Raw genomic sequence first — 20,546 nt, 5'->3', positions numbered from 1 at the left:
CTATTTAACAGATGCAAAGAGAAGCCTGCTAGGACCTTCCCTTATCTGACTAAAGCAGCAATTTCTGGGAGGCGAGGCTGCATAAATCCCCTCTGGGGTGGGCCTACTCTCAGGAGGAAGAACGGAATAACCCTACCATAACCACCGCCCCACCCCCACCCCCCGGCCTGAAGGAGGAAGCAGAACCTCTCCTGTCTGTAGAGACAACAGCACGTATTTTCTTATCTGCTGTAAAGTCCCATTTGTCTTTCCTAAAGAAACACATTTGTTCTTCCCCTCCCTTTTCCTTAATTAGGACATAAGACGCTATCATTTCATGAGTATGCACACTTATAAACTTTTTTCCTGTTAATCTTTTGTCATTTTAATTTACAGACCTCCCCCCCCACCCCCCCACCCCCCGTCAAAAAGAGGGTAGAGGAAAAGTTGTTTTCCTTTCTAACAAGTGACATATAACAATATTTTTAAGTGAAGGGGTGCTCAGAATATACAAGTATGGGCAAAAGTAGGTTTACAGTTGTATGTGAAAGTTTATTCTTGTATTATTATTTATTCGTGTATTATGTATTTTTTTTCCTGTAAGAAATGTAAGCCTATTTTTGCCCACCCCTGTATGCAAGTCATCCTATCATTTTACTAATCCTTAGATAATAAGATGATTCCACAAGCATAGGAGAACATTAAATCCCTTTGAGTCACTTTCCCCACTGGCTACCCTACTTCTCAAGTGCATTTTGAACTTTTGTGTTATCTCAGCAACACAACTGAAGGCTGGCTGAGGCGGAATGACACAACAGCTGTGGGTCTGTAACGGGCTCCAATAGGGAAGAAGGCCTTACATTTAAAAAACAGAATTTCTGTGGAAAATGATTTCTGTCAATACTGTCTGAAGAGGCTGCTGGAGTGAAGGAGCGCGGTGGGGACCCAACACAGGTCTGACGCACAGGGCACGGACTGCAGCACAGAAAGCCTGTGACTGGCCTGGCTGGAGCAGGAGAGCAGGCGCATGCTGTGGTGGACCTTTTGTGTGTTAAGCACATTGCTGGTGCCCACGTACACACATTATTTCCACTAGTGCTTACCACATCCTATGAGGCAGCTGCAGTAGGCCCAGGCCCTAAAAAAGGAGCCAGAAGAGTAAAGGAACTTGCAGGTCCAAGAATGCAGCAGGTCCTAAAGCCTTCAGCCGGCCTCACCACCTCTCATCCCATTAGCACACCCCTTCTCTGCTCACCCCAAAGCAATCCTGAGGCACACACGTGGAAGGGGAATAATTCCGCACACCAAGGATAAGCGCACTGATGAGGAAAGGGGTGGGGACAGGAGATCCCAGGCTTCCCCCTCTCTTCCCAGGCCCTGAGAGGAGAACAAAGGCAAGGAAAGTCTTCTAGTGTTGGAAACAAGTGTGAAATGGGAAAAAGGCCACTATACACAATTAAAAATAAGGTTGTACAATTAAGACCTGAAACAGCACAAAGGGAAATAAGGCAACTGTAAATTATTGGATCAAATCCTTAGCGCAAACAAAAAAAATCAAAACATGATGCTGGAAACACTACATACACCAGAAACTACAGAAAAAAGCCAAAGGAAAACTTATAGCACTATGTATTCCTATTACCATGCCGAAAAAGGACAAAAATTAAATGTTCAATACAAAAGTTAGGAAGAAGACAGAAGCCTAAGGAAAGAAACCAACCTAAGGAAAGTAAGAAAAAGAATAAAGATAAAGATACATGTATAATTAATAGAAAATATTAGAATAAGCAATAATAAACATTAATTTTAAAAATAATAACCTCCAATGTCTGTAATCAAGAACAAAATACCAAACACACTAATTTGCAAGTATAGCAAAAAAAAAAAAGGAATATTACAGAGAGGGAAAAAAATTTAGATGCAAACAGACTGCAATATTTTATGATAGTAAATTTGAATATCAAGAATCAAACAGATAATTTCTTTGTAATTTATAAATTAAAATTTACTCAGAAAGAACAAGAACTATGGGTAAGGAAAGTGATCAATAAACTGCTTCTGTATAAAGATAGACAAACGAACAGACAGACAGCTAGAAGTTCAAATGATTTTGTCCTTGAATGAAACAGAATATTCAAGCAACTATCCTGACTCATGGAACTTTTCATGACATCACAACATAATACTTACACCTGGAAAAGGTCCAGAAGGAGGTGGAGGAGGTTCCTGCTAAGGAATGGACAGAATTCCCAGGAAGAGGGAGGGTATTATGGCAACCAGTGCTTTTCTATGTGCAGGGACGCAGTGCTGCCTGGGCACAAAGAGGGTTATTTCTAGAGAAGAAAAAGGTGCTTTTGGAAATGAACTTTATGTGTGAGACTCTCTGTACAGGTAACATTTTTTCATCTTTCTAATATCACCTGCCCCCTCCCCCCACCCCACAACTCTCAGGATTTGCTCAGCACAGCACAGCCTGGTCTGCAGTGTTTTCGGGCCTGAACTTGCCTTGGTATCTGTACTCCTTAACAACCAGTCAGCCTTGGTTTGGCAGAAACCTGAAAGGACAGGAAGAGAGGTCAACTCTCACTTTCTTGCAGGAGAACTGCTGTCCTCCCAGGCCATCTTCCGTCCCCTCTGATCACCAGGGGCCACTCAGCTGTGACCCAGTGTTGGGTGGTGACATTTACTGAAGGAGGGAGGGCTGAGTCCTCCACAGGACTAGACTAGGGACAGCCACATTCCCCTTCACAATGGGTGGCCCCAGAACTTCTAGTGTCTTCCTGCTGGTCAAGTAGGTGGAGTCCCCACCACCATTTTGCAATGCAGTGGAACCTCACAAATTACTAAATACCTTCATAGAGAGTATTTCATCTGATGCAATTATACTGTCTACTTAGGTAATCTCGTATACATATACATACATATTTACACATATTTGTACTTTTTTTTTTTTTTTTTTCAGAGAAAGTGAGAGGGAGAGATAGAAACGTCAATGATGAGGGAGAATCACTGATCAGCTGCTTCCTGCATGCCCCCTACTGGGGATCGAGCCCACAACCCAGGCATGTGCCCTGACCAGGAATTGAACCGTGACCTTCTGTTCATGGGTCGAAACTTAACCACTGAGCTACACCCAGCTGGACTTCTTAACATTTTACAAATTAAGATATCTAGTCAACGGGAAGAAAGGAGAGCAACTGGGACCCAAATTCAAATATTCTGACACTGAGTCAGAAACCTAAGCCAGAATCACAATAAAAAAATCATGACCTCTAAGCAATTTCTAAAGAATTGCAGTGAGGAAAATACATTCTAATGTAACTATTCTTAACATTTAACTGTTTCAGAAATCAAGGAACTCTAATCTGGCTGCTAAAAAGTGCATCAATTTACAAAATGTATGTCTATAATTTGAAGGATTCACACACAACCCTCCATCATGCCCCGTTTAAGAATTATTGTCCTAATGTCCTTTAATAAATTGGAAAGAACAGTGGGCTTTCCCTATGAAGCTCTTCTTGGGGCATAAGTCACAGGATTGTCTCTTCTGGTAAAGACGACCTTGTAACTGTGTGCTTACTTGTTCACGGATTTTAGTATTAAACTCTCCCCAATGGGTACAGATGTTCCTCTCTTCCATCAGCATAGATTTGACACAACACAGCAATAAATCTATTAATGGGGAGTTTCTGTGCTGAATGCTGGTAGACATTAAGATGAATAAAATCACTGCTTAAACTTAAGGACGCTTACAAGGTTATCAGGGAAATACACTCACATACAATCTAAATCTGAGGGGAAAGAAGTAACAGAGAAGCATGAAAAAAGTGCCCTGGGAAGTAAAAGAACGCTTTTTCTTTCCTCCCTTGTATCTATCCTCATTAAAGAGCAAACATCAGTAAATGATTACAAACCACCAAATCGAGCAAGTTCTATGCCATAAATCTTGCTACGAAGTTAACAATATGCTCTTTCTGCAAAAGTGAAACATTTCAGTAATTACAATGTTATCCTCTGATAGATGATCTCAATGGTCCTTATGCAACATGTCAGAAATATCTACTACAAAAACAATAAAACCAAAAGTGATTACTGAGGACTTAGCATTAATTCTTTGATAAAGACACAGCCCAAAGAAATCAGATAAGACCAAGTCAGAGGGTGAGTGTGGTGAGAAAGAATAAAGACTTCATTGTGTTTTACAGATTTTTAAAGAGGTGCCTTTAATATTAACAATGTATGGAATTGGTAGATTCACCAAAAACAAACGATGTGTTTCAATGCACGGGTGGCAAATTCATATTGACACCATGACTGCCTTGTGTAGCGTTTGGTCTAAAGGCGAACAGCTTCCAAAGGGAGTTTTCAATATGCATGTCTGCTCAATGCTTGACTGTACTGAGGAAATGTTTCTGCTCCTTGAACCCTCTGCTTCTCTTCCAACGCTGTGGCCACTTTCTAATGTTTTATTTTCTGCACAGGTGTATTAACAGTGAACAGTTAGATACATGCACATGTTCTCAACTTATAATCAGACATGCAAATCCCAGGTGCCCAGGGTCCAGCACATGGCAAACCATGTTCCGTCAGCAGTGGTCATGACGTGTTACTGGCAGGCACAATTCAATAAAGGGCTTGGCTCCCACAGTCCATTGTTCTTACTTTGAAGCAAATGACTTTATTTACCCAAAGACCTAAATGTCATGCTTGCTGCATAATCTACTGGACAGGAGAAAGTTCACTCATCTCACTAGGAACCAGTCTTCTCTTTAATTACATACCACGCAGCCACTCATTACTTAACCTCAATAAGATTTTGACATCATATACTATACCATTTTTAAAAAATTTACTCAGAAATACAGAAGTTTTAGGGGAGGAAGGCCTTGGCATAATTAGCTCTCAGCTGTGTTTAGCTATTCCAAACAGAGGTTTAAATATGCAGAACATGTATGATGAGACAAAGAGAACTAGAAATACAGTAAATACTTCTTTTAAACTATAGGTAACAGCCAGAAAATAGAGCTGGGTTTCTTTTTGAAGAAGTAAAATATTTAGCCTATTGAAATTTTAATTCATTCACTTTTGGGGTAGAAAAACATACACTGGAGCTGCCAAATGTCTTCAGGGACTTTCAATTACACTGGGACAGTGTGTTCGGGAGAGAGAAAGGAATCCACAGTCCCCATCCTCGGAAACATTTCAAAGCAGATCTTTTATATTATCGTTGGCACTGGGCCTAAAATTTTTTTCCCATGATTGATGGCAAAATAAAATGTATTCCCTTATGATTTCAGAGTAAGATTTACTTGCAGATTTGTTTAGTCCACCCCCCAAAAAGGAAGTGGTTCTGCTTTTATCCAGTCACCCTGGAGCCTGACACCATGGACTTCATGTATCTTTTCGATTTTTCCCAGTAACATAAGGACAGTTACTTGCATAGTAAAAATCACTCCCCAGGAAAGCAGATGTGCTTCTCCCTCTCCCAGAAGCTGCAGCTGGTTGAGGCCAATGCGGAATACAGCAGATGACTTCCAAATGGTAGGGAAGCCTTGGAGGGAGGCTGCCACTGTGTGGGTGCATGTGGAAGAGGAGGGGAGTTCTGCTGTTGCAACCAAGAGCCCAGATGAGCACCCATTAGTGCAGGGAACTGACGACTCTGCCAGCGGAGGCACCGGAGGCACCGGAAGCACCAGACATCCTCTCTTAAATCTGGCATCAACCAGTCTGAGCTGCAAACCTGGACAAGTGCTAGAGAACATTGTTAAGATCCTAACTTAAGCCACAAGGATAAAGCTTTTGTTTACTCCTCAGAGAAAGGAAATTCTCATGAAGAAAAGAAGGAGCACCGCCATGTCAAACGAAGGCATGAGGCTACTGTGCAAGGGAAAAGCTATCCTCCCACTGTTGCGGCGCCAGTGACAGGCTGTTGCTGCCGGTTCTCTGTGCAACCAGAAACCCAGGATTAAAACAAGTCAGCATCTAGCAGCCGGGCTCTGCCCTGGGCCAGCATCAGTGGTCTCCTCTGGGTGCAGACCAACAATTTAGTCCTTCTTAAGAATGCTGTGCCTCTCCCTCCACAAAATAAAAAACCCAATTTGTAAACAGCTGAGAAATTACCACTCAAAGGAGGTTTCAAAGAGCTGTACATGTGATCATGTTTATTAACCCTTTGCGGTCGTTTGTCTACTCTCAGCCACCAAAGCTTTTTTACCGTTCCGGTCGTATGTCTGCTCTCAGCCACCACAGCAAGGAACCGTACGAATCTTAACTCTATTCATTCATGTATCAGTTCATAATTTCTCTGAAAGCTCTTAAGTGTCTAAGCGACCTTGTCACGAACCAAAACATTGCCCCGACAAATCGGAGATATCGAAACTCAATATAAATAAATGCGGTCGTTCCACACTCGCCATGCAAAACACCGTGGCGAGTCAGTCACGTTCTGAGAGTGAAGAAGAAATCGACAAGCTTCGGAGATACTTCGCTGGATTTCAAATAAAGCTTTACAAATTACGTTTAACTGTAATTAGGCATTCTCGCTTGTTAAGATATTTCAAAATAATACTCCAAAATGGCAAAAAGAAAGTTACCGAAAGAAGTGTACTGCAAATCTGAAAATAACAATGAAGAGTTTTATTTTGGCACCTTGAATACTGACTCTGACGTAGAAAGTGATAACGTTTGTAGTGATTCTACTAGTAGTGACATAGTTCCAAAAAAGAATGAATAAATCTTGTTTATCCTTCATAATCTTGCATGTTATGTACCACTGCTCTTTCAATGGAAATTAATTCCGACGAGTACGACACCCATGTCCAAATTTAATACGACCGCAAAGGGTAAAAATTACATAAATTCCTTCTTTTCAGAGACTCTACTTACTATATTCATGTCCTTAAAAAGAATCATAAACCCAAAACCCATTTTCTTTAGAGCAGAGTAGATTAATTGAAGACAATACATAGTGGAAATAGAAATAAGCATGGCAACTAGACAGTTATTTGGAAGTAACTCTGAAATCAGAATAAGCCAAAAACCTAAGAAAACACACAACAGATGATAAAATGGACAAATCATATCACACAACAGATGATAAAATGGACAAATCATATCATTTCCTGGCACTCATTCCACTCTCCTTTCCAAGTTTTAATATACTTAGAGCCTAACAATCTTAGTCGAGCATTTCTAGAAGCAACAAGTATATTCCAGATTCCTCGCAACTCTACCAGACAGATTCTGGCACAGGCCCAGGGAGCGAGCCCCCCGTGAAAGCCTTCCTATCTGCCAGGCTGTTCCTCGCCATCCCCTCGGCCCACAGCACTCCTCCTCCGAACAGCCAGGCTGCTTCCTGCCTTCGTGCTTGGGTCTTGGCTCAGAGCCATCTCCCGGGGAGACCACCCAACCACTGCAGCCCCGTCCCCTACAGCACTTGCTGGGTCAGAGCCCCCATGTGTTCTGTGTATTGGTTTGCAGTCTCCCACCTTGAGGACCATCAACAAAATTCTTTTCGTACTATTTCTTTTTCCCACACCTATCATACTAAATGTTTTATGTCCACTTATTTTACTTTCCATGCCACAAAGACAGCGAAGATGCCCCACAAATTAGAGGCTAAACCCTAATTCCTCAGTCTCATATTGTTCACTTCAAATTATGGGCCACGGTCTTTGAGTCACTGAATTAAGTGCTCCAGAGATACAGGTGGGGGTCCTACTGCCTAGCTCATGGAGGCAGCTCTACGCACACACCCCGCAACCCCTGCTGGCCTTTGCCTCTAAACCCACACAAACCCTACCTCCCGCCTTGCCTGGTGTGTGTCCTCCATTTGGAGGAAAGGCGAAAAGGAGGCTTTTCCTCCCATCCCTAGAGCTGAGGTGAGTGGATGACAAGATGTGTAGAAAAAATGGCACTGTGATGGGCCCAAAAACAGGTGCTGAACCCGGGTCATTCTGACTTCTCCTAAAGTCATCTCTACCCCTCAATTACACCAGCAAGAACAATCAAGGGAAACAAGCTGTGCAGAGGCTGAAAGGCCAGTGGTAGGTGGTGTGTCAGAGCCTGTAAGGACACAGAACCTGTGCCAACAACGTGGGAGGTTTATCGCTCCCTTCCCGCACCGTCTCCCACCTCCTTCAAAGGACAGTGGGGACCACCTGCTGCAGCCAACCTGCCTGAGCTCTCCTGCCTGGGGAGTTTCAGGAGCGACATTAACAAAAAGGGGAGGGAAAGCAGGATGTGGGAGCCACTAAGGCAGCGGTTCTCAACCTTCCTAATGCCGCGACCCTTTAATATAGTTCCTCATGTTGTGACCCCCAATTTCATTGTTACAAATGGAACATAATTAAAGCATAGTGATTAATCACAAAAACAATATGTAATTATATATGTGTTTTCCGATGGTCTTAGGCGACCCGTGAAAGGGTCGTTCGACCCCCAAAGGGGTCGCGACCCACAGGTTGAGAACCGCTGCACTAAGGCATCCCACACAGCCGCTGGTAAAGAATGTTCTGGTAACTGTCTCCAGATTGCCTGCTTCCTAGAGACCACTGGTTAATTTCATGAGGGCCTTCCACATGGCTCCGCTGAAACAGCTTCAAATAAAGGCCCTGTGTCCTGACAGGCTCACTCTTACAAAGCCCCACACATTTCTAAGGTGTCTCCGAGGCACGGCCTAAGGGAGATGCTGTTATCACAGGAATTTAAACCGGGCCATTCATAAACACCACCAGGTCATCGCCTAGAGGTCCCAGTTCAGGGGTGGGACAGGGCAGGCACGGTTGGTTTTGGCTTTCAAACCCCAATGTTCCTGTTTTCAGTTACTACCTCTGGATTAAATAAGCTCTTTCTAATCAATCCCTTGATTATGGGAACTTTTGATTTCCAGAGACCCAGCTCATCAGAGAATTCACTGCTTTGGGCATGTTGATTGTGAAGTTCCCACGGATACTCAGGGGAGCTGGCTGGCAGATGCTTCCATAATCAGACCTGTGGCTCAGAGAGGGTCCAAGTCTGGAGCTAAGGCTTAGGAGCTCCAGCAGCACTTAAAAGCTCAGACTAGATGAGCCGGGGGGGGGGGGGGGGGGAGCAAGTAACAAAAACAGCCAACCACCAACAGTAACCAAGGTAAAGAACGGCAGAGATACTAGGAATCCACTCGGAGAAAGGCTGTCATGTTCCCCAGACCCGAGGGCCAGGGTCGTCAATGCCCTGCCCACTGCTGATCTCTACACAGCCAACCAAGTAGCTTATTAACACTCAAATGATTAAATAAAATGCACGAACCACACCCACTTGAAGAAGAGAAACCTTAGAAATACCTTTAGAATGATTTCAAGAAAAATTGAGACAAAAGAATTTTAGGGTAACGTGGTATTAATCAGAACCCCCTCAATCCCTCAACAATTTCTGTTCATTAAAATTTTAACCTACAGTAGGTTTCAGCTCATGATTTTGTGTAACATTACTTTGTTTCCTGAGGAACAGGATGTGGCCAAACACTTCATACCTGGTTTTCTCTCAAATTCTACAGCATCACTCAGAAAACTATTCACTGAAAAATAACTATTTAAAACTACTACTACTAAAACATGCTACTTCAGTAGTTGCCTTTTATTTATTGCTTCATAGTTTTTGTTAATTCATCCAGTTTTTAAAACACCAACATTTAAGGAATGCTTGTCAAAGACAGCAAAACAGCAGGAGTCTGGCAGAATGCGAGTACTTATTGCTAATTTGGCATCTCCACATCTACTAGGTTCTTAACCACATGATGTTTCCTAAGATTCATCTTCCCAGGCATGTTGATCTGCCAGGGACTCAGTATCGAATGAAATTTACCACTAAAAAAGAGACAAAGAGAACGGAGGATCCCACAAGAAAACACATGTAAGAAATGTGGCATATTTGCCTCCCTTAAGAGTCTCAAGGCTCTGGGAATGCAGTAACAGAAACCTGCTAAACCAAACACATCCAAAATTTCATCAGGCAGCACCTACTATTATCTCCAAGAATGGGGCTCCTCCTAGGAACCCCTAGGGAGCTGCCCATCAGCTAGGAGCTGTCCATGGGCTAGCTGGCATCTCACCAGTCAACCTGAGACCCTTTATTACCTCCTCTCCATCCATGGAGCCCAACTATGTGCCTATGATAATGAGATTCTGGTGGTGTTGTAATAACTTGGTTATTACTTAACAGGAAAGGAGGAAAGGGAAGGCTAAATAATATAGGCATGCCATTTATATAGCTTTGCTAAGTCTGTTCCCTGCTGATGGATGCAGAAGGGACTGGACAACAGATGCATACCCAGTAAAGTCTGCATGACATGGGAGGATGACTACCTGCCAGACATACCTGGGAACAAATTAGTGGCCAGGATGGATGTGGCCACTGCAATATTTAAACATCCAAAAAAAGGAATCTCAATATCATCCATCTCTCTCTCTCTCTCTCTCTCTCTCTCTCTCTCTCTCTCTCTCTCACACACACACACACACACACACACACACACACTCACACACACACACTGTGCTTCCCTGCATCCACATGGCTCAGGGCCATGTGGGACTCCCACAATGGACCAATGGATTTTATTTAACTTGGAAGCTGAGCTATACCGGCTGCAACAGGGAACGGACGCTCTGGGCACTCTTTGTTTCTAGCTCTGTTGGAACCCCAGCTGCACCTTTTCCAGGACTGGCTTAAGGGGCAGGGGGATCCACTGCCCCTTGGAATCTGAGGAATGTAACTTAAGGCAAATAAAGTTTTTTTTAACATCCCATCCTCCCATGGGGGCTTCTGAAAGTTCTTACTTCAGTAGTACCCCAAGAACCTCACTCCATGAGTGACGAGGAAGTTTGATTCAACATACAAAAGTTGGGAAGGCCTGACTTAATACACTGTGAGTGATATTAATAGTAAGTTTCATTATTCAAGACTCAAGAGAACAATGGGGGCTCCCATTTTTTTTAAATTACACATCACACACCTCAAGGTCCTCAAGTGCCCACAACTTTTCTTATTATTTATGAGTAAAACGGGCACATCCATGTCAGACTAGCCAACACACTGTCTTTCTAGAATAGTGATGGCGAACCTTTTGAGCTCGGCGTGTCAGCATTTTGAAAAACCCTAACTTAACTCTGGTGCCATGTCACATATAGAAATTTTTTTATATTTGCAACCATAGTAAAACAAAGATTTATATTTTTGATATTTACTTTATATATTTAAATGCCATTTAACAAAGAAAAATCAACCAAAAAAAATGAGTTCGCATGTCATAGGTTTGCCATCACTGTTCTAGAACCAACCTGGTCATTCAAGTTACTGCTTAAACTTTGACATGAGAATACAAAAAAAGGGAGGGAACCACAACAGAGGGTTTCAACAATATTTATAATCACATTATTCACACCTCGTATATGTGGTTTGAAACTCTTGAGCCTCTAATTAACCAAAGTGACTAAAAACAGTTTTCAGGAACTGAACTGGGGTTCACTTGCATAGCCTCTCAGGGAGACAATGAAGTGGTCTGCCAGGAGCAGAGCAACCCCAGGCAGAGCCACACAAGCCTGCACACTGCCAGCTCATTTCCCAGGGGCGCAGGCTGTGCAAAGACACTGCCAGGGAGAGGGTGGGGTGCCAAGAACAGCCGAGAGAGGTAGGTAGGGAACTGGGACAGCAAAGAGGCTGACATCACTGGTGACAAACTGACTTTTTCAAGTGAAATTCCCTTTCTTAAAATTTAGGAACAGAAAACCAGGCTATCTGAATAATAAACTATGAAAACTGGGTGTACGTATGCAGAATAGCTTGCTGTGATCACATCCAGTTCACACTCAAGTTACCCAACACTGAACAGCACTCACCTACAACCCTGTCTAGGGTGGGACAGCACACAAGCCATCACCTAAAGGACAGTCTGATACAGCCCAAAGTTCCAATTTGGCTTTCCTTTCTCTCTCCTTCAGTTCAGTATCTTTACTAAGAAATTTCCCTGATCTCTCTCTCTCTCTCTCAAATCTGCCCCATCTCCGTGCCCTCTGTCCCAGGGAAATCTTACCCAGGCTTCTCCCAGAGTCTCCAACACTAATCGAGGTTATTTTCTTTAAGCTGCTGTCTCGGCTCTCCACTCCTAAGTCACTGCTGGAGAAACTCCAAGAAACAGATCCAAGAGGCCACACACTCATCTTACTCTGCCCTCACCTGACCTCTCCTGTTCTCCAAACTGTTTTTCTCAGAATGGCACAAGTGCACCCTAGTTAAATGTGCTCTATGGGCTCCAATCCTAAGCCAAGCTGCCAGGTAAGAGATCCCAACTGACCAAACAAGAGATCCCAATTTTTAAAAACAAGTTAAAGACGGACACAACTCTAAACACTTGCGGTGCATTCAGTATAGCTTAAGGGACCCAATAATTATTTGCTCCAAGAAGAAAACACAAAGTCAGAGACCAAGAACATGCCACTCTATAGTTGACAGCTACTCCAATGGACCATTTCTAAGCTCCCGATTATAAAATGGGAGACACTTGATTAAAACCAGAAAAAGTAATATCAAAGTTGGTACATTATTAAACCAATATGTGAAGCTAGAATTTAAATTCACTTAATAACCTTGAGTTCCTAACCTCCTGCGATTACTGTGAAGTTCATTGTGTACATGGCTGCCTTTCATTAAAGCTGCTGCCTCCTATTCACAGGGCCCATAAAGGAAAGAGCAAGGGATCGCACAGGGTTTAATGCAACTCTTAGAAAGCAAGCGCATAGTGAGAGGCCTGAGAAGTCAAGGAGCATGCAGGAACCAGGAGACAATCTTCTTAATCCATTCTACACTAGCCAGAGTCTTGCAGGAGCACAGCCACTAAGTGTGCCAATGAGGTTAGAAAGGAGATCCTGACAAGTCATAAAGATTCTCTTAATGAGTTAGAATAAAGACCCCAAAAAAGGGCTAGCAAGTCCTGCAATACCCACTCTCCCCATCAGTGATGAAAAGTATATGTGACCTCTATTCAAGTTAGAAGGATCATACTTGGGTTAAAATCAATTTTGGCAGCCATACTTAAACTCCCAGTTTTACATTAAAACAGTAAAAGCGTAATTAAGTTCGCTCCCAGAAGATTTTCCCAAGGACATTAGTTAAAAGTTCTCCTCTTTTCAACGACATTAGTTAAAAGTTCTCTTTTCAGCGACATTTTAAAGTTCTCCACTTTTCATAACTGCATCAAAAACAAAACAACAAAAATATGCTAGGAAACACACTAATTTATTCTGATAAATCTATCCTTTAGAATATAGCAGGAGGAAGCTGAATTTCTGCCAACAGTCAAGCTTGTTCAGGGCTGCAATCCACTTTCTAGAGACATGTATGATTCTGGTCCTCTGTGCCTGATCTGGATCAAGATTTGGAGCAATACCTTCTAACAAGTTCAGAGCTTGGTCTCTAAAATTTGTACACATTAGCACCAGACTCAGGCGAGGGTACACATCATAGCAGTTAAGAGCAACTCCATCAATAGGTTATTTCCTAATACAAGTGAGAAGGGGGAACAGACTCTTTGCAACTTGCACCCAAATGGCACCAGTGGCCAGAATTAAGCCCAATGTGCAATGGTAGACAGACACAGAGCCATATAGGATTGTCCCTGAGTTCAAGATACCATCTCAACCAGGAGAAAGCTGCTACAGAAGCCTTTCATTCCACTCATTTATAAGTCCCAGGGAAGAAAGAATATTTGTTACCTGAGGTACCAGAACCCTAGCTGTGGCTAGAAGCAGGAGAAAAAAGCCTCGAGTTCTCTGACCACATGTGCACAAGGTGTGGATGGAGGCAGGGCTCAGGACTGATGAGGAAGGTGCATGTCTGCCTGGGCGACACTGACAGAGCAGCTTACCTCCACGGAAGTCTGTCGATGTCAGGGTCATGTGCCCACTGTCCATCGGGCTGCCATCCCTTTGAGGAGAGGGATACATTGAAGGGAACCAAAGGATCTTCTAAAGGCAAGTTCTTACTGCAAGCTGGTCAAAGGTCCCTGCAATCAAAGAAATCATTGTGGTTTTGCATTTGGCATATGTATGCCCCCTTTCTTCTAGGGACAAGTCTGAAAGATTTCTGACTGGATCTTAACTTTCAAAAAGAAAAGCACCCAGAATCCACCTAGGTATAAAAGAGACAAGAGAAAGACAAGAAGTCTCATGCTACATCTCAGGACAGAAAGCGAGTATAAAAGCATTTCCTTCCCAAAGAAGAGACGTAAGTCAATTGTTACTTTTAAAGAATCAGTGTCTTCTATCACACATTTCAACACAAGTCAACTCATCACACCAGTTTAAAATATGTGCCCCAAAATGACTGCAAAACCCAGGGGCCACCCTATACCAGCCTTCACTAGAAGCAAGAGAAAAGGCTTGAATGTAAATGAAAAATACAGGTAATTAACTTCTGTAGACGTTGGTCTCTAGAATCAACCTTGCCATTGACCAATCTCCACTGACAATGGCAGGAAAAGTCACTAGGGCCAATCGAAGCATATAATGAATCACAACGTCAATCTTATACTATGTCAACCAAAAATCATCAAAATTCAGGAAACTAAGTTAAGTACCTTATCCAGTGTAAAAAGGCACCTCACCCAGTGTAATACTTAACAGTAAATAGCCAAAACAGCGATCCTTCCCCACTAACTGCAGAGTTAGCCAACTATTTGTATATATTCTATTGTATATCATCTCACAATTTCCTTTTAAAAAAAATCCTCTTTCCTTCAGGCACAGAAATGTCTGAAGATATTTGATCCTTGCCACCTCAGTAATGCAAATAATACATCAGAATACCTTTTACAGTTATTTGTGCATCACCCATAGAAAGGAAAACATTCTACTCATAAAGAGCTTTATGAGGGAAAATGCCTTTGTCCTAAAGGTTTCGTTCAATTAACCTTTTAGGTATCCAAGAGAGCAGTGGTTCTCAACCTTCCTAATGCGCGACCCTTTAATACAGTTCCTCATGTTGTGGTGACCCCCAATTTCATTGTTACAAATTGAACATAATTAAAGCATAGTGATTAATCACAAAAACAATATGTAATTATATATGTGTTTTCTGATGGTCTTAGGCGACCCCTGTGCAAGGGTCGTTTGACCCCCAAAAGGGTCGTGACCCACAGGTTGAGAACCGCTGCAATAGAGGCAAAGTCCCCAACAAAGTAACTTAGTTCTTTTAAGATGAATCAGAATAACAGGGACAAAAGGACTCCCAAACAGACCAAAAACCTTTAGGTCTGGTAGGTTCCCAAAAAGGAAATGTCTAAATCCCTTCCTCCACTCTTGAAATGATCAGGAACGAACTGAACTCCACATGACTCAGTCCTTCAGGGCCCAACAGGTCTCAACTGTCAGAGAAAAAAGCAATGTTACCACAAAGAACCTACCCTAGGATGTTAAGGGTGAAGAATAAACAAACACAGCTGTCATTAAAAACTCATTTCTGCAGAAAGCAAGTGTGTTAATAAGTCCCTGGACAGGCTACTCTGCCAGACTGTTTTGTGGGCCACTATAGAACCATGCACAGGCAAAGAGCAAGGAAGGACTCACAGACAAAGAAAGCTGCAGGACCACAAAACCAAAATGGGATTCTTGGCAGATACTGGGTGTGAGCAAAGGAGCTTGAGGGACAAGGCCACCCTGCATGGGCTGATGTGACAACCAGCTCTGGCAGCTGAAGCAGCTCTCCATTTCCAATTCCCGGCAACATAGGAAAGATTTTTTTTTTTTAATAGATTGGCTTCTGGATCCATGTCAAAGTGGGCCATAGTTACTGGAACAAATCCAAATCCATTCACTTAAGACACAGAGCTACAGAGGTGCACATAATCTATGTATTGAAGATTAAGTAAAACCATTTATACATGCTAAGCAAGAATTTCCTGTTAAACTACTCAAAAAATAAGGAGGCAGTAAATAAAAATTCAACATTAGGACAGTATGTCCTTTTGAAGATGATATTTAACAGCCTAGGATTCAAGGCAAGTGTGAAATGGTGATCCTGGGCTAAGAGCCAACAGACCCACTGTTTGGCTGAAATGCTCAAGCTTCCCAGTGGACTCCCGCTGGCCATACCCATCGGGGAGCTCACATGTGAGCAGACGCCAGACTTCCCAATGGTGGTGACACAGATGGTCAAAAAATGGGCACATCAAGGGCAGGACCCACCAGAACCCCTTGTCAGAGGCGTAGTTGGTTGACCACCACCTCCCCATTTCTCTCTTCCAGGACTTTGTGACTCTAGGGAAGCTCTTGTGACCCTTCCAGCTCCAGAGGTAAATTCTGTTTGGTGGGAACCAATGAGATAGCCCCATCTCCACAGCCAGGGGCTGACTGTGACTCAGTTCTGATGAATGCAATACGAGGAAAGTGGTCCGGGAGGCTTCTGAGAAAGGTTTCTGGTACTTGAACAAGCACATGCTTCCAGGAAAAAGTGACCCGTTACCTGCCCAAAGGTAAAGCCTATAAAGAAAGAAGGAAGTTGTCCTAAGACACATCAAAACTTGTGGTACAAAAGAGCAGCGCAGTGGGGATGAAGGATGAAATAATAAAATGGATCAAAATAGACAAGGGTCTTACATAGATCAATGATGACGGTGCCACAAATCGAAAAATATCAAAACAAGCTTAACTCTCCTTGTTTAATTTAATGAAATAAAAAAGGCTATTTTATTAGCTAGGCAGTTAGCCCAAAGCTCAGAGGCTATAGTGGGAAATCTCTGCTTTAGCGCTATGAATGACATACCAGTTTAAAAATGGAAAAAAAGGGCAAGCTATTAGCATCTTTCTTGCTTTTTCATTCATTACTACTACTCTAATGACGAGTCAAAAGAATGTAACTTTAAAAAACTATGCCAGAGTACATACATCTCTAACATACACAACACAATCCTTTACCAGAAGAAGCTGTACTTACATAGAGGACTTTGCTTTCTAAAACTCATCAAGGGACTTTTTCATATCACTTTTCTAGTGAATCCAATGGATAAAACTACCCTAAAAATTTTTAGGAACTGAAGAAAATTTTACTCTAAGTCAGGGATCTGAATCCACTAGTAAACAACCACTCACTCCATGGCCATGTCTCCTTAATATTCATATTACAACAAAGATGACTACTTCCCTATTGTTTTTAATCTCTTTTCCTAGACTAGATGATTGAAACCAAAACATCATTATGCAAACTTTTAATACTAACCCAATAATAAAGAAACCATTTTCTGCTAACTTCCTCTTTGGCCAATCTTGCTCTATAAAAATGTAAAGCCCCTTAACACTAAGTGAAATTCTAAGGCCCTCTCTCCCATCACTACTTAAAAAAACTAAGAATATTACCTCTGACAACATTATGGGTGTTTTTTCTAAAGGGCAACCAACCATATACATCACAATTCTTTTCAACTTTGTATCAAAGACCCATTTGTCTCACATATCAATTTAACTTTTACCTTACTTGACAGGACTATACTATTTTAAACTTCATTAGCCTACCTAGAGGATGTAAAAACAGCCTCTGGGTCATCACTGAGGTCCTCCTCTGGGCCAAGGAAATGAATGAAACTCTGTTCACAAGACTGGGCAGATACAATCACAGGTCTGGATTCCCGCCCTGCCCAACTTATGATAGTATGGTTTAAAAAGAGCAGTTCATTATGTTTTTAGTCAAATGAGACAGAATCATCTTTTAAGAAATTGTGATACTATTCCTGGTTTTCTGGAGGCAGTTATTTTCTAAACAACAATCTGCCTAGTAAAATATACTAGACACTCTAGACAAAATTATCAAAACTTCTTATCCTACGTGGAGAGTCAACATAGTAAGTGGCTTTGGAAAGGAATGGCTAGCCGAGCACCAAGCCCATTTCCTCTTCCATGAAGCACACAGTTAGATGACATTTTCCAGCCTCGCCTGAGTTAGGTGTGGTCCTGTGACTGAGTTCTGGCCAGGACAACGTGAGCAGAAAGAAATAATGTGCTCTATGTCTAGGCCTAGGAACACGAAAACTTCCCACAGGAGCCTCCATTGTTTTGCCCCCAGGAGACTTAAAGCAGACAAGCCCACAAATGGAAGAAGGGAGCAATAAGGTAGAAGGAACTTGGATTCCTCAATCACTGTTTGGAGCAACGGTCGCCAACCTTTTGGACCTCACGGACCACCAGTGGTCCACAGACCACCAGTTGGTGACTGCTGGTTTGGAGGAAAACTGCCCACAAACCAGGGCTTCCAGTGAGTAAGAAATAAGCATCTATCATATTTGAGCCAGTATATGTTTAGGAGGTTATTCTAGCAGCTGACATTATGTTGATTAAATAAATTCACTGGGCATCTCTAGATCAAGGTTAGGCTGACTTGAAATGTATGTTCTAAAATTAGTGACTCAGGCAATTATAGGACTTACCAGGAAGAATCTCTAAGTATATGCAGTCTAGGTAACACCATGTTTGGCTACAATAAAGCAATTTATTCCCTAATGCAGTAAAAATTCTTCTGAGCAACTGAGGTTGAAGAAAATACTTTTGAACCACTTGATCCTTAATTCCATAGTTAAATATTAGATGGTATAAAACCACCAGAAAGTTGTGAGGATCTTCCACACTTCCTTTGCCGAAGGTACCATAATTCATATTAAAACACATTGGAATACCATATGAAGCCCAACACTCAATTTACCATGAAACTATTGTTGAAGTCATTTCACAAAGGACAGTAAGTTACAGTAGAGAGTTCAAGTTGGGGTTTTTTAGATGTTTACTTTTTCTCAAAAGAAATTCAACATCAAGAAACCTTTGCTTTCCCATATGGAAGTCACATGTGTTCCCTTTTTGCCCTGTCAAGTCCCAAAGTGAATGCACCTCCACAGCAACATCCACTGTTATTGGCACACTTCCTCCTCCTTGCTTTGACTTCAGTTGGTACCTCCTTCATTGCAAGGTGATTTCAGAGATGAGGGATGAATAAAATTAATCAATCAAGGAAAGTAACACTTATTAAGTAGCTACTACATGTCAGGTACTTTCATGCAATTCCATTTCATCTTTGCAACAATGAGGTATATCCCATTATTTCCCATTTTACAAATGAGGAAACAGGGAAGTTATTTAAAATAAAAAACTTGCTCAAGGCCACACACCCAGACAAGCAAGATTCATGTCGATGACACCTGACTCCAAAACGTATCTTTTCCATTTCAAAATGGTGCACTTAACCTATGACATACTGCCAGCCTTTAGGATATGAAAAGAAAATAGGATTACCACTCAATTTGACTTGCTTTACATATTCATTTCAGTGAGTCAATGGTTCTCAAAATGTTCACTCTTCCACTTATACCTTATTATCACATTTCCACAAAATGAAAGCCTGCACTATCCCTTTGACAAGAGAGTAAGTTGCAAATGGCAGCATAGAGATTTTAGAGGATAAAGCTAGGACAGGAGGAGGCCTAGTCTTCCCTTATTGGGATGCATTGCTGCCTCCCTCTGAAGTATTCTTTCTACCTATTAAGTTTTAGTTTCCACAAGAATTATTTCATAATTTTTTTCACCAGTTCTAAAGATATCCAAAACTCCATTTTGAAAGATACTACATTTCTAAGTTCAGTAAAACAAGTATATGTCAAAGAACCTGGAACACACGAATAGTCTTGAACTTCCTTAGTGGTATGAAATGATTTTTACCCTGCAACATCTAAAGTGGTTCCATGCAAGACTGAAAAGAACACTTAAAGAACTGGTGAAGATCAAGGACATTGTGCCGTGTTGTATTATAATTACAATTTTATTTAAGAATTTACTTACCTAGAATCCTTAAAAGTCAAATGTAGATAAACTGCTCACTAAGTAACATTATCAATTCTTTAAGACAGCGTTAAATCAAACCACATTTGATAACCAAAATATCAAAAGACTCATATTCTTAGATTGGCATGAGTTATCATAAACCATGCTAAAATTAGGTGTTTAGCAGTCATTATAACTTAATAAGAAATGCATTTTGATGACAAAGTCCCCTTGGAAATACTGTTTTGTTGGAAAGGCAATTTCAATATCAAACACTTCTACCAAAAATATATTTCCATAGTGACATTTAAGATGATAAAACTATCAAAGCCCAGTTCTTTTGACTGCAAAGGTCGAAGCGTTTCTCCTTCCTCTGGAAACCCGCTGTGCTATTTATTGAAGTCCTTCACACACACTGCTCCGTCTCAGGCAAGTGCTGCATCATGGAAAATCGCGTTTTTATTTTTAAGCCTTACCTTCAGATAGGATCCATAATATTTGGTTACGTATGGACTATCACACTGACTCAGCACTGTGATTTCCTGTTGAATGTCCTCTATCTCATCTTCAGCTTCTTCCAGATCAATGATTTTTATGGCAACCACTTTCTGAGTCCGATTGTCAATGCCTTTGAACACCTCACCAAAAGAGCCCTTTCCAATTTTCTCTAGCTTTGTAAAAAGCTCTTCTGGATCTGCTTTTAGGTTCTGTAGGAAAAAGAAAGGGAAACATCAGTGACTC

General features: G+C 41.8%; 1 protein-coding gene across 1 annotated transcript in view; it reads right to left on the bottom strand.

The window, feature by feature from the left end:
- STK24 (serine/threonine kinase 24) overlaps positions 1-20,546 on the bottom strand; it is a gene marked incomplete at its 5' end in the record, with an annotated part of 102,041 nt that overhangs the window by 34,640 nt on the left and 46,855 nt on the right. Inside the window, one exon of the mRNA XM_081082503.1 lies at positions 20,282-20,512. Within this exon, the coding sequence (XP_080938629.1) occupies positions 20,282-20,512 (231 nt within the window). The remainder of the gene's footprint in view (positions 1-20,281; positions 20,513-20,546) is intronic.

The sequence above is a fragment of the Myotis nattereri genome (genome assembly GCF_964212035.1).
Source record: "Myotis nattereri genome assembly, chromosome: 2".
NCBI classification, from domain to species: domain Eukaryota; kingdom Metazoa; phylum Chordata; class Mammalia; order Chiroptera; family Vespertilionidae; genus Myotis; species Myotis nattereri.
This window is presented reverse-complemented; position numbering and strand designations above follow the sequence as displayed.